General features: G+C 42.7%; 1 protein-coding gene across 1 annotated transcript; it reads left to right on the top strand.

Annotated features, from left to right (window-relative positions):
• Positions 1-2,543: 2,543 nt before the first annotated feature.
• On the top strand, positions 2,544-5,066 carry HSPB3 (heat shock protein family B (small) member 3). Its single transcript, XM_065662345.1, has one exon. It carries the CDS (start codon positions 2,684-2,686, stop codon positions 3,131-3,133), a length of 450 nt encoding a protein of 149 aa, XP_065518417.1. The 5' UTR covers positions 2,544-2,683; the 3' UTR covers positions 3,134-5,066.
• The last annotated feature ends 7,231 nt before the right edge of the window (positions 5,067-12,297 follow it).

The raw sequence follows: 12,297 nt of genomic DNA, 5'->3' as shown, positions 1-12,297 counted from the left end.
AAGCGCAGCTCGCAACGCTCCCCACGGCACGGAGCCGCGCTGCGCACGGCTTTCACGGGCGCAGGAGAACTGGGAAGGAAAACCCGAGGCGCTGAGCCGGCAGTTAAGGACATTGATCCTGCTCCTGCCAGATCTGCTGCGAAGGTTTAAAATGGCCTCAATAATCAATAGTTATTAAAATGCATTGCTTGCCTCTGAAAGTTATTTGAAGCTGCATTAGGATCGGAAGCTCCTCAGCGCTGCAGCGCCACGTCCATATTTAATTTGAAAGGCTGAAAAAATATTCTAGTTTGCTGGGATGTTTGCATTTCAAGGGTGTTTTCTTTTTTCAGTTTACATATGCTCCATGTTAGCAACAAAGAGGTAATTCCTGAGCCCATAGGTGGCAAAGAGAGAGAAAAGGGGACTGGGGCTGCAAGAGAGAGCAGGATGGAAGAGCAGGCAGAGGCTAAACAGCTTCATTACTAGAATCTTTCTAACTCCTTGTCCTACACAGTAGAAAACGATCCTATAAACTTCTGTAGAGCTTTGCACATGACATGAATTTAAGGGGCATTCAAAGCATCTTTTGTGCTAATTAGACCAGACAGACAGTTCCAAGTATGCTTAACATAGACATTTGAAAGACTAACACAACTGTTTCTGGAAACAGACATAGCTGTCCCACAGTGACCTGCACTGAGGTGGTGATTTCTGTTTTCATTTAAAGTGTAAGTTTAGGAAAGCTTATCTTTTTCCAGAGAAGATGGGAATAATTAAAATAAAATAAAAAAAGAAAAATAAAAGAATATGGTATCCCTGTTTATTAATGAAGTGCAAAACTGAAGTAAAATAAGTCAGGCCATCATCACAGAATTCAGTAGGGACAGCAATAACTTTCAGGTATCTCTAAAAGCTTAATATCACAACCAACCTGGCATACTGCTTCACTTCAGGGTTAAAGTTTCCTCACCAAGTGAATTATTGACTAGCAAAACAGAAAACAGCTGCTAAACAGATAATGGGCAATGCTCCAGGTTATTTTTAGCACTATTTTAGCAAGCCATACATTCAGAATTGCATTTTTTAATGATTTCTGGAGGACAGTTTGACAGGAAAAGAGCCAATAGTCAAATAAAGTAGCATAGCTCTACTTTCCCACAATATTCAATTAAATGGTTGGCCATTAATGTAAGTCATGTTGAACCTTTGATCTACCTTCCAAAATTTCCTTACCTTGTGGTGCAGCTTTCATAAGTCTAAAATAAATTAGCAACCTTAGAACTTTAATGATAGGTATGGCTGGTAATCGTGCTCTGCTATTGACTTGATGCAGAAGTTCATTTCTCACAGCTATTGAAATTCAACTGCCTCTTCCTTTGTGACTCCATTAGCAATCAAAGATCCCATATAAACTGATGTGCCCTTTTCATGGTAGTGGAAGATGCAAGGACGAGAGAGAGACAGAGCTCTGAACAACAATAGCCAAATAAGAAGGAATGAAAGTCTTTCACTTGATTGTTTCTAGCATTAGTGCAACTGAGGGAAATTAAGAGCTCTCACCATCAATTGTCATAATGCATTCTCCTTTACATTATGAAGTCCAGCTAGAGGGATTTTTTTAGCAAACATACTAAAATGCGGGAATGCTTTTGTCTTCTCATTGCACTTTCCTCTTAGGTCTCTTTAACTAAACTATTAACACTTGTTGGCATTATTTCTCCTGTGCTCACAAGCTAGCAAGAAGATTACACCACTGAGAGCCTCTTAGGTCACCAGTCCTGCTCCCCAGATGCATGCAGTAGGTAGGAACACCCATTCAAGCTGTTAAGCCTCAGAAGAGGAAGGTTACTAAGACAATGTGGTAGCAGTAAGGATTTAGCGTTATCTTTACTATTCTGCTAGGGCAAATATCTCTGCCCTCTCCTGGAAGCTGAGAAGCATGAGCTTTAGCTGTAATTCCACTGCAGTCTTGAGTGTGACTCCCTGTCACGCTGGAGAAGGCTCTGCTGTGTTTGTAGGTCACTAAGATTGCAGACTCAGGCTTTCAGGCATCCCCAAATTGGGCAAGGATGGTTACAGTTCCCTCCTATTGCCAATAATATGGTTAACCATGCTTGTATTTCACCTACGTACAACTTCTACAACAACGTCCGGTGCACTTGATAGATTTTATAGTTTGCCTAATCTGAAATCTTCTCTGTTCCTACTGTCAAGCTAATTAAATCTCTTCCTGCAGTAACTTCCTATTTCGGTTAGAAGAAATTCAGAGGTTGTATCTATTGCTATGTATCCCTTGGAAAAGTAGAATCATTAAGCTTCCATTTAAATCAAAGAATCTTTCACATTATTTTTCTGTTCATTATTCTTAACAACAAACAGCACAATACTGCAATAATCAGAGGTGCATTAAAATTTTGCTTTCACTGCTTATGCATGAGAGCTGTGCATGTGTTGAAGCCACTCAAGACCTCAGCACTATAAATAGTGCTCTATTGTTAGCGGATAAAAGATGAAACCAGTCTCCAGTCACTGGAGCGCAGCACGCCCTATTAAATGTTAAGCTCTGCCTGTGCTAAAAGTGAAAGGCAACATGAACCGATAAACTAGTCTGCGGATAAGGCATATGACTGGGAAGAGTTTGCTGTGACTCTACAGCTTCCCCAAAGCGACAGGAGCAGCAACTTATCTTTCTGCCTCCGCAATGGCAGAAGCTGTTATAAGGCACTGGGTGGAAACTCCTGTACGCTACCAAGAGCAGTTTGCTCTCCAAGAGCTGGAAGCTCACAAACTGGACCATTCTTTATATGCTTTGCCAGGCCCTTCTACAGCTGCACAGAGCAACAGAAGGTGTACTACAGAAAGTACAGCTGAGGCTGGGAAGAGTGGCCAGGAGGAGGAAAACACAGGCTTCCAGGTCTTGCTGGACGTTGTGCAGTTCTGCCCCGAAGATATCATTATTCAGACTTTTGAAGGCTGGCTCCTGATCAAGGCTCAGCACGGACCCAGGATGGATGAACACGGTTTCATATCCAGAAGCTTTACCAGACAATACAAACTACCTGACGGAGTGGAGAACAAAGACTTGTCTGCGCTATTCTGCCATGATGGCATTCTGGTTGTTGAAATGAAGAACTCTGTGGGAAAGAATTAGAACCTTGCCCATAGTTTATTGGTGAGATAAAACCATTCTTAATATAACAAAATAATATAATTCGAGCAATGCTGTAGAGTGTAGTAAGCATGTGGCTGTATTTACATTGCAGTAAAGGAAAATCTTTGTATGTATTTTTCAGTATGCTGAGTTCATTGTTTGATGTGAAGTGTCAGACTACTTGCCTCCAGCAACATACATGTTGGAAAGCCAGGCTTTTTGAACAGCAAAGAATTTAAGCTCATCACAGCAGGAGAAAAATAAATCTACTTGATAACATATTGAAAATAAAGCACATTTATGAATTCAGTAGGAGGAGCTGTATTTCTAAGGAATAAGCATTTGTCATACATAGTCGTAATCATTAAAGAAGAAATAGACAGGTTTTGAGTCTTGTGGAAATTTAATCTATGTACCAAAAACATCTCTTTTCTAATTTTTTAGATGAAATTTTTCTTCCTTAGGGTCTGGAAAAGCAGACAAACTGAAGACTACTATCAGGAAAAAATCCCCAACTATTTCTGCTATTCAAGCTTCTATACAAAAAACCCATGAGAGATTACTTTTTAGAAGCGTGTTGCATGTTTGAAACTAGAAGAAAAAAAGTTAGTCACTGACTATATTTGTTTGAAAACACTGCAAGTAGAAATTATACTTTCTGTAAAAGACAAATAATTTGAAACAAAACATTCAAAGACATTTAGAAAATTGGCTTTATTTAACATACTCTGCTATCTATTAGCAACTGAGGAAAAATGCAGTGTTTACAAATACTCAAAAGGATCAGATCCTTCCTTGTGAAGCCCTGGTAATAAAAAGGCATTATTCTAGCACAGATGCCTTTAATCTTTTACATTTTAAGTAGTCATCTTGTTCAGATGAATATTTTATTCTTCCTGCTGGTTGACAGTTTAGACCAAAATCCCACACTTGGGTCTTCAAAAGCAAATTTTTCCGGCTATGTCTAGTCCCACTCTACCCATATGAACATGGGCTCTACATGACTCATTTTAAGTGCAGAGGTTCCTTAATACAGGCACAGGTTTAATTTCTGTCCCAGTGTCTCTCATTTCATGAGAGTGATAGATACAAAAAGAAAAAAATCCATGTAGTGTATCAGCATCTGGTCTTCTCAGCATTTAAAAAAAATAATGCTGTAAGTAAGTTTGTAAATTCTCAAACATCTGAGGAGATCTGCAGCTGCAAGTTGAGCTGCCCCCTTTTATGTGTACTGCAGATGAGTATGACTGCTGTGCTATGAATAGTAAAGGAATGTGGAATGGAAAGTGCCAAGTTAAATACAGACTCTTTATCATAGCCATCTGCTCTTTGGACAAACCAAAAACATACTCAAATGAAACTGAATCCAAATACAATTTCAAGAATATGAGAAAAATCTTATGAAGAAAACCCATGCTCTCACTAGCTGAAGCCAGAGTGTTCCTTTAGTTTAAAATGAAAGCCCTATGCTTGTACTTCTGCACATGTGCATCTGTTACAAAGATTTATGTCTCGGTTGTTTAGACATGATGATACTTAAAGCAATTGATTTCAGGAAAGTGGGTAGTCCAATCTTGCATTTTATTTGTAATTAGTTCTAAAGCTTACAAGAAATTTGTACAAGTAATGCAGAATAAGGTATGGATTGTAAATTTCCATCACATGCTATTATTTTATTTTTTGAATAGAGCAGAGATCAAGAACTTAATGTTTTCTAACAAACCAAACCAAATATACAACATGTGTCCATATATTCCCACTCAACCCAAATTTTTCCCTCATACTGCCTATGTTTAAGTTGTATATTGGTTTAAGATAATAAATGGTCACACCTGAAAATCAGATCTAGATTTTCAACACTTTTTGGTCAAGAAGCTTTGTCAGCCAGGCATGTGATAGAAGATGCAACATGGATTAAAAAAAATAAATTCTAGGTGCAAGTCTGGATTTAAACTTTACACACCAACTTTATAAAAGCTCACAAATTCAGGCCCATGGTTGCCACATCACCTTATGGCACAACTGTTGGGACAGAGCTCAGGATCATCAGTTAGTAATCTGCTTTGGTGATTTGTGTTTATGGAGAATTCTGTAAGCTTGATAACTTAAAATTATAGCTAATTATAAAAATAATTCTAGCCGTGACTGCACTGATGGTACTCGTAGCCTAAAGATGAAAAAGCAGTTCTAAAAAAAAAACCCATAACTGATTTAATTATTTCAAATTAGATCATGATTAAGCTACTGGAAACTTGGCAAGGAATTAGGCCAGACAGCCAAAATCATATCATCTGTTCTATATATGTTAATACCATGGATACACACAACCCTGCTTATGTACACAAGCATGCCTCACAAAACAGGACTGAGAATTTGGCATTTGACTGTTCTGTGTGGTAGGTCTCTTTGCTCACTGTACTTAATCACAATGTTGCCAGTCAGAAACCCCTGGAACACACTGACCCACCCATGAGATGTACCCAGGTGGATTTTCCCTTCTCTTTTACCCAAAGCTTTACCAATGCCTAGGTCCATGCTCCTTGGGTGAATGGGAATTTGCCCTGGCCCAGGGACCACACTGGGCTAGAGACCTTCCACTGGCTTTTGGTGTTTGAACACCAAGACCAATGCAGAGAAAAATGCTTCAAGTTCTTCTCTCCTCTGTTTAGTGACAGTTTATTGAAAAGTTATCAAAGTACTTGTCAGAGTGTTTCCAAACTGTCTGGAAAGAGCTATTTTCACATGTTGTATATGATGTTTTCCTTTTACAATCTGATTAGAACTGAATGTGAATGTCATGGAGAAAGATGCTAATATTGCTCATGGACAACAGAATGAGAAAGTTATCTAAAGCAAAGGATTTTGGAACATCTACAGCTTAAGACAGGTTTAAGTCATGTTGATCTGGTTAAATTAAGACACTCATGTTGGCTGCCTACAAAATCCTGGCCCAGAATAAGTGATAAATGCTGATGCAAGTCTTGCAGAGCAAGTGTTATGGAGCCTTCTCAGTTCCCATCAGTGAAGGATTACCATTGTAATTCATCACGCTGCTTCTCCAAATGGATAAAGATGATTTCATGCATGAACCAAAGCACTGTGAAAAATGCTATCATAGAAGATGTCTCAGTATCAGCACTAGTCTCCAAAAGCAAGGTAATGAGCATATATTTACATGTGATCCTTGTGGGCAGAAAGCCCACAAATGCCTTGGACTTACTGCCTTTTTATAGTTCCTGCTTCATCCAGGGCATTTGAGATCTCTCTAAACAATCTGATACTTGTGGTGCAGTGAGCCAAGGCTGATGCCCATCAGTCCTCAGTAACCACTCAGCTTCAGCCCTAAAAAAAAGAGGAAAGGAAACCCCTGCAGTATCATGATGGCAACATTCCGTCTAAGAGGGGTAACTCTTGTGTTCCTTACTTGATTCATAGCCAGGAATCAAAATCTACTTTTTGTCTGAGTAGCATTATAAGATTTGGCTTTCAGTGGGAGTATGAATATTGCTGAAAATACTGGTTGCACCTCCTCTCATCTGAAAAAGACACTGACTTGCATCTTTTTGACTGCCAGAGGCAATGGCTGGCCCTTGTCCTCCAGTGGACAGCATCTCAATGGCACTATACTGTGAACACAAGGGGTAAGTTGAAGGACTTAGACCTGCAGGTAGCATTGGAGATACCTGAGCTGGCTCCACTCATGCTAACTCTGGAGCCAGAAATACTGTTCCTGTGTGCCAACTCATATCCCCAAAACCTGGACTGTCCATTGCTGTGCTCAGGCTAAAATATCATCCACTGTTAAAAATACTGCTACAGACAGAGAGACAGGAGAAACAGCTCAGGACTCCCTGTCCAGCTCAGTGCTACCATGGGGGTCTTGGGTCTCTGCACCATGGTGGGCTGTAGCCTCACCACAAATCCCATCAACCTCCTTTAAAAGTAGCGCTCTTCAGCCGCATGCTAGTAACCCTGATGCCAGCATTTTCAGGGGGAAGTACGTCTAGCAGTCACTTGCACAAGTAGAACTGATGCAAGCAGAGAATCATTTACAGTTCCTCTCATGCTCCTCAATGTATTTACTCTGCTTTGGGCCACTGATGAACCCACCGGGTCTGACAAAACTGACAAAGCTGGTCTGCTGACAAAGCATGCTGCTCCCAAGCCCTGCAAGCTAGTGCAAAAGCAGCAGCCAGCAGGTCTGTGCAGGGAGGGGAGACAGAAAACTACAGAACCAAGGTGAGCCTCAGAGCATAGCCAGAGGCGTTTCAGGCAAGGATGGCAAGCAGGAAAAACACTCCAACTGGTTCAGAATATATACACATATACATTGTTGTGGTTTAGCCCCAGATAGCAACTAAGCACCACACAGCTGCTCACCCCATGCCCCCTTGGTGGGATGAGGGAGAGAATAGGACGACTAAAAGTGAGAAAATTTGTGGGTTGAGATAAAGACAGTTTAATGGTAAAGCAAAAGCAGAATGTGTAACAGTTACTTGGGAAGACATGCTATAACTCCATATGCCCCCCCTTCCTTCTTCCCCAGAAGAGAATGACATCATATGGTGTGGGATACCCCTTGGGTCAGTGGGGGTCAGCTGTCCTGGCTGTGTCACCTCCAAGCTCCTCGTGCACCCCCAGCCTGCTCGCTGGTGCGGTGGCGTGAGGCCTTGACTCTGTGTAAGCACTGCTCAGCAGTAATTACAATGTTCTTGCATTATCAACGCTGCTTCCTGCACAAACCCAAAACACAGGCCACACCAGCTACTGCGATGAAAATCAGCTCTACCCCAGCCAAAACCCGCACATGTAATGTATAAAGATTTTAAGGCATAGTATTTAAACCTCCTACAAGAAATACTTGACTTCTTAATAAAGTGAGCATTTTTAAGGGCTGAGAAAAATGTTTCAAAATAACTTTAAGAAATCTAGGATGTTAATAGAAAATGACATGGACAAAACCCTTGGTGTACTAGGATGACTGAATAAGTCACCTACAGTGTCCAGCTGCATTTCTTTCAAACTGCACATCCCTTCAGTTTCCCCATCGGTTAATTGTACATTCCCACCATGAAAGCAGAGGTACCATGTCAGAATCTCCAGAATGTGAGTGCCCTATATCTGAACTAGCCACCCCAAAATTTCCACGGTCATGTCCTCATCAACTCAAGCTGGTTCACTGATTCACCATAAACTAGTCAACACGGGCAAGTATTCCTCTTGTTGGCTCTGCATGGAGCTAGTCTGGTGCCACAAGACTTCCTCACCCAGGAGCCGCCGTGCAGCTGACTGGCACCTCACCCTCGCCCAGCACAGTACCACGGTAGTGCAGAGCTCAGCTGGCTGCTTCTGCCACTGATTCAGACTTCCAAACAGGACCACATGAGTGGTTCCCTCCACACACGCACACCAGAGGTAAGATGGAATCACAGAATCACAGAATCCCAAGGGTTGGAAGGGACCTAAAAAGATCATCTAGTCCAACCCCCCTGCAAGAGCAGGGTAACCTACAGTACATCACACAGGAACTTGTCCAGGCGGGCCTTGAATATCTCCAGTGTAGGAGACTCCACAACCCCCCTGGGCAACCTGTTCCAGTGCTCTGTCACTCTTACAGTAAAGAAGTTCTTCCTGATGTTAACGTGGAACTTCCTATGTTCCAGTTTACACCCATTGCCCCTTGTCCTATCACTGGATATCACTGAAAAAAGCCTAGCTCCATCATCCTGACACCTACCCTTCACATATTTGTAAACATTGATGAGGTCACCCCTCAGTCTCCTCTTTTGCAAGCTAAAGAGACCCAGCTCCCTCAGCCTCTCCTCATAAGGGAGATGTTCCACTCCCTTAATCATCTTTGTGGCTCTGCGCTGGACTCCTTCAAGCAATTCCCTGTCCTTCTTGAACAGAGGGGCCCAGAACTGGACGCAATATTCCAGATGCGGCCTCACCAAGGCTGAGTAGAGGGGGAGGAGAACCTCTCTTGACCTACTAACCACTCCCTTTCTAATGCACCCTAAGATGCCATTTGCCTTCTTGGCCACAAGAGCACATTGCTGGCTCATGGTCATCCTCCTATCCACCAGGACCCCCAGGTCCCTTTCCCCTTCACTACTTTCCAGCAGGTCACCCCCCAACCTGTACTGGTACATGGGGTTGTTCTTCCCCAGATGCAAGACTCTACACTTGCCCTTGTTAAATTCCATCAAGTTTCTCCCCGCCCAACTCTCCAGCCTGTCCAGGTCTCGCTGAATGGCAGCACAGTCCTCTGGTGTGTCAGCCACTCCTCCCAGTTTTGTGTCATCAGCAAACTTGCTGAGGGTGCACTCAGTTCCCTCATCCAGGTCATTGATGAAAATATTAAACAGCACCGGTCCCAGCACCGACCCCTGAGGAACTCCACTAGTCACAGAATCAGAAGACTTTTGGGGTTCCAGGGCCAATAATTCCTTTATCATTAGTGTCACTCCTCAATTTCCAGGATATCCCACTCTCCTTGTAGCCTGGAGACTGCAGTCAGCTGTTCCCCAGACACCACAGCTGTACATTGGTGTACATTGCTAAGAGCAGGCATAGCTTTTGTCTGCGAATGAGCTGATTTTGAGTTTGGATGTTGGGTTCAAATAAGTCCAAATCTTAACTGGAAGTGGTAGCATTACATCACAGCTAGAATAAAAAATTAATGAAGCAAAATGATCTTCAGGCATTGGTGACAAATTGAAATATAATTCTTGTACTCTGTCTTACAAGGCAGACGGAAATTTATGAGCCACCAGTGGTGAGCTACCTGGACCTTAAATACAGCAGCATGCTTTGTCAGCAGAAGAGAGGTATCCGGTGGGTTCAGCAGTGGCCCAAAGCAGAGTAAATACATTGAGGAGCAGGAGAGGAACTGTAGATGATTCTCTGCTTGCATCAGTTCTACTTGTGCAAGTGACTGCTACACATACTTCCCCCTGAAAATGCTGGCATCAGGGTTACTAGCATGTGGCTGAAGAGTGTTACTTTTAAAGGAGGTTGATGGGATTTGTGATGAGGTTACAGCCCACCATGGTGCAGAGACCCAAGACCCCCATGGTAGCACTGAGCTGGACAGGGAGTCCTGAGCTGTTTCTCCTGTCTCTCTGTAACTCTGCCAGCCATCTCTCTGCACAGGGCCAAAGCAACTTCAAGGTTGGCATTAACCTCTACCGCCATGAATCCAAAAATCCAAATTCCATGGATCCAAGAATCCGGGCCCCATGGATTTCTAGAACCCAGCAGCATTTATTTTGTCATTATAAACTCTAGGGTGAACACAGGCACAGAGCCCACTAAGGAGGTCCTTTCTGCAATTTCTCTGTCCTTGGTGAGGATAAAGATACCTGCGTGTGGGAAATGAATCCATGCTCAATCCTTCATTCTTGCTATATCCTAATTTATTCATCCTATACAATGGGTTTATTTCTGAGATTGTATTTTAGCTACATTTATATGGCACATGGACATAATGCTGGCCTCACCTGGATTTCCTTACCAGTTACCCACTTAGCTCACAGCTGAAAGGTATAGGACTGCAATGTATGTATGGCTGAGATTACTCCTCAAGGACTTGCACAGCTGGGGCTAAAGCACAGCATGCTAATGCAGACCCCTTTGCTGTGCCTCAGTTTTACATTTAGGAGGTAAATTTTGCCTGTATGCATGTCAAGGAATTGGCAGTCAACCCAGGCCCATTTGTCTGTAACCACAGAGGACTCCCAGCACCATCAGAATGTCTGTCTAGCGCATACCCCCACTGCCAGAGCATGGGAGAACTGCATACATAATGGGCTTATCCTGACAGCATCCTTACATGGTTATGAAACATTATCTCTTCAGACAGGGAATGGAGACAGGCATGCATTCCAAGCAATATTAAATGGAAGGTGGAGAATTCCTAAGAAATAGCCTATTACACAGGCTGGTGCTGAGGTAGCCAATATGTATCACGAAGGTCAAACAAGAACCTCAGCATTTCTGCTCAATTATCTCTAATTTTACACAACATAGTTTGAAAAAAAAGGTCTAATTTATTGTGGGGGATTGGCTTGTCGAATCTTATCTCCAAATTTTCGCCTTTCTGCTAATTTATGGACAGTGTGAGGGTTAACAAAACATCCCTTAGACTGTCCATAAGCTAACAGTCCCTGCAGCTCTTTCTGCAGGTCGATCCCTTTAACCTGCCGCTTTTGTAAGAAGGCAGTAAATAAATCATACGCCGCTTGCCTTTCCATACCTTAGCGCGCTTGTTGCAGCCCCTTCAGGTTTCAGCGGCGCGTATCAGCCGGGCTCGTCTATACGGTCACCCAGGGTCCGGCGCTTAAAATCCTGAGATCTTGGCGCTTTGACCGTCCTGTGGCTGCGATCGGGACCCGAGCACAACTTACGTCGTCCCACCGTGGTGTTCGAGGGATCGCGTCGGGGTCACCATTTGTGGGAAATCGCCGGGAGACGAGCTCATCCGATGATGACCAACAAGTCTCGTTTATTGCTAAGCAGACGGACACTTATATACTTTGCATACAGAGATCATTAGCTCATAGCTTTTACATGTTACAAGATCATTGGTTTATAGCTTCTACATTTTTGCAGCTACACCGTGCACCCCCCCACCATCCTCCTTCTCATGCACTTATCACTTAGTGGCCTTGGCTGTGATTGCTCATAGTTTGTTGCTGTTTGCCGGTGTCCTTCATTTCCTCATTATCTGGTGTGAGAAGTCTGCACCATGTTCTACACAGATGTCTTGTTTCAGCTCGTTGATGGGAACGTGACCTTTTTCGACAAGCCAATCCCCCACAATTTATGTCTAATTTAAGTTCCTGGCTTTAAAATACTTTGTTTCTCCCAAATCCCACTGCATCTTTTCCTAAATTTCATAGCACACTAGGAAGTGTCTCTTTCTGAAACCTGTTTTATGCTTTCAAGTGTGATTTTACAAAACATTTAAAAGCTTACCATACTCTATTTTTTTAGAAACTGGGGACATCCAGTTTTTAGAATATCCCTAGACTAACGTATTTGTCGGATTTGCATTTTCTTCACTGCTTTGGTAGTTCAGTCTTGCTTTTAGTATGGTAACTTCAGTGTTTAAAATCATTTCGTGCCCTCTAGTGGCAGCCCTGCCAGGCACCCTGAGCTGC

Source organism: Lathamus discolor, chromosome Z (assembly GCF_037157495.1).
Source record: "Lathamus discolor isolate bLatDis1 chromosome Z, bLatDis1.hap1, whole genome shotgun sequence".
Lineage (NCBI taxonomy): Eukaryota > Metazoa > Chordata > Aves > Psittaciformes > Psittacidae > Lathamus > Lathamus discolor.
This window is presented reverse-complemented; position numbering and strand designations above follow the sequence as displayed.

What these genes read in the sequence shown, in the direction of transcription:
- HSPB3 (XM_065662345.1), top strand. Translation starts at nt 2,684, where the DNA reads ATGGCAGAAGCTGTTATAAGGCACTGGGTGGAAACTCCTGTACGCTAC.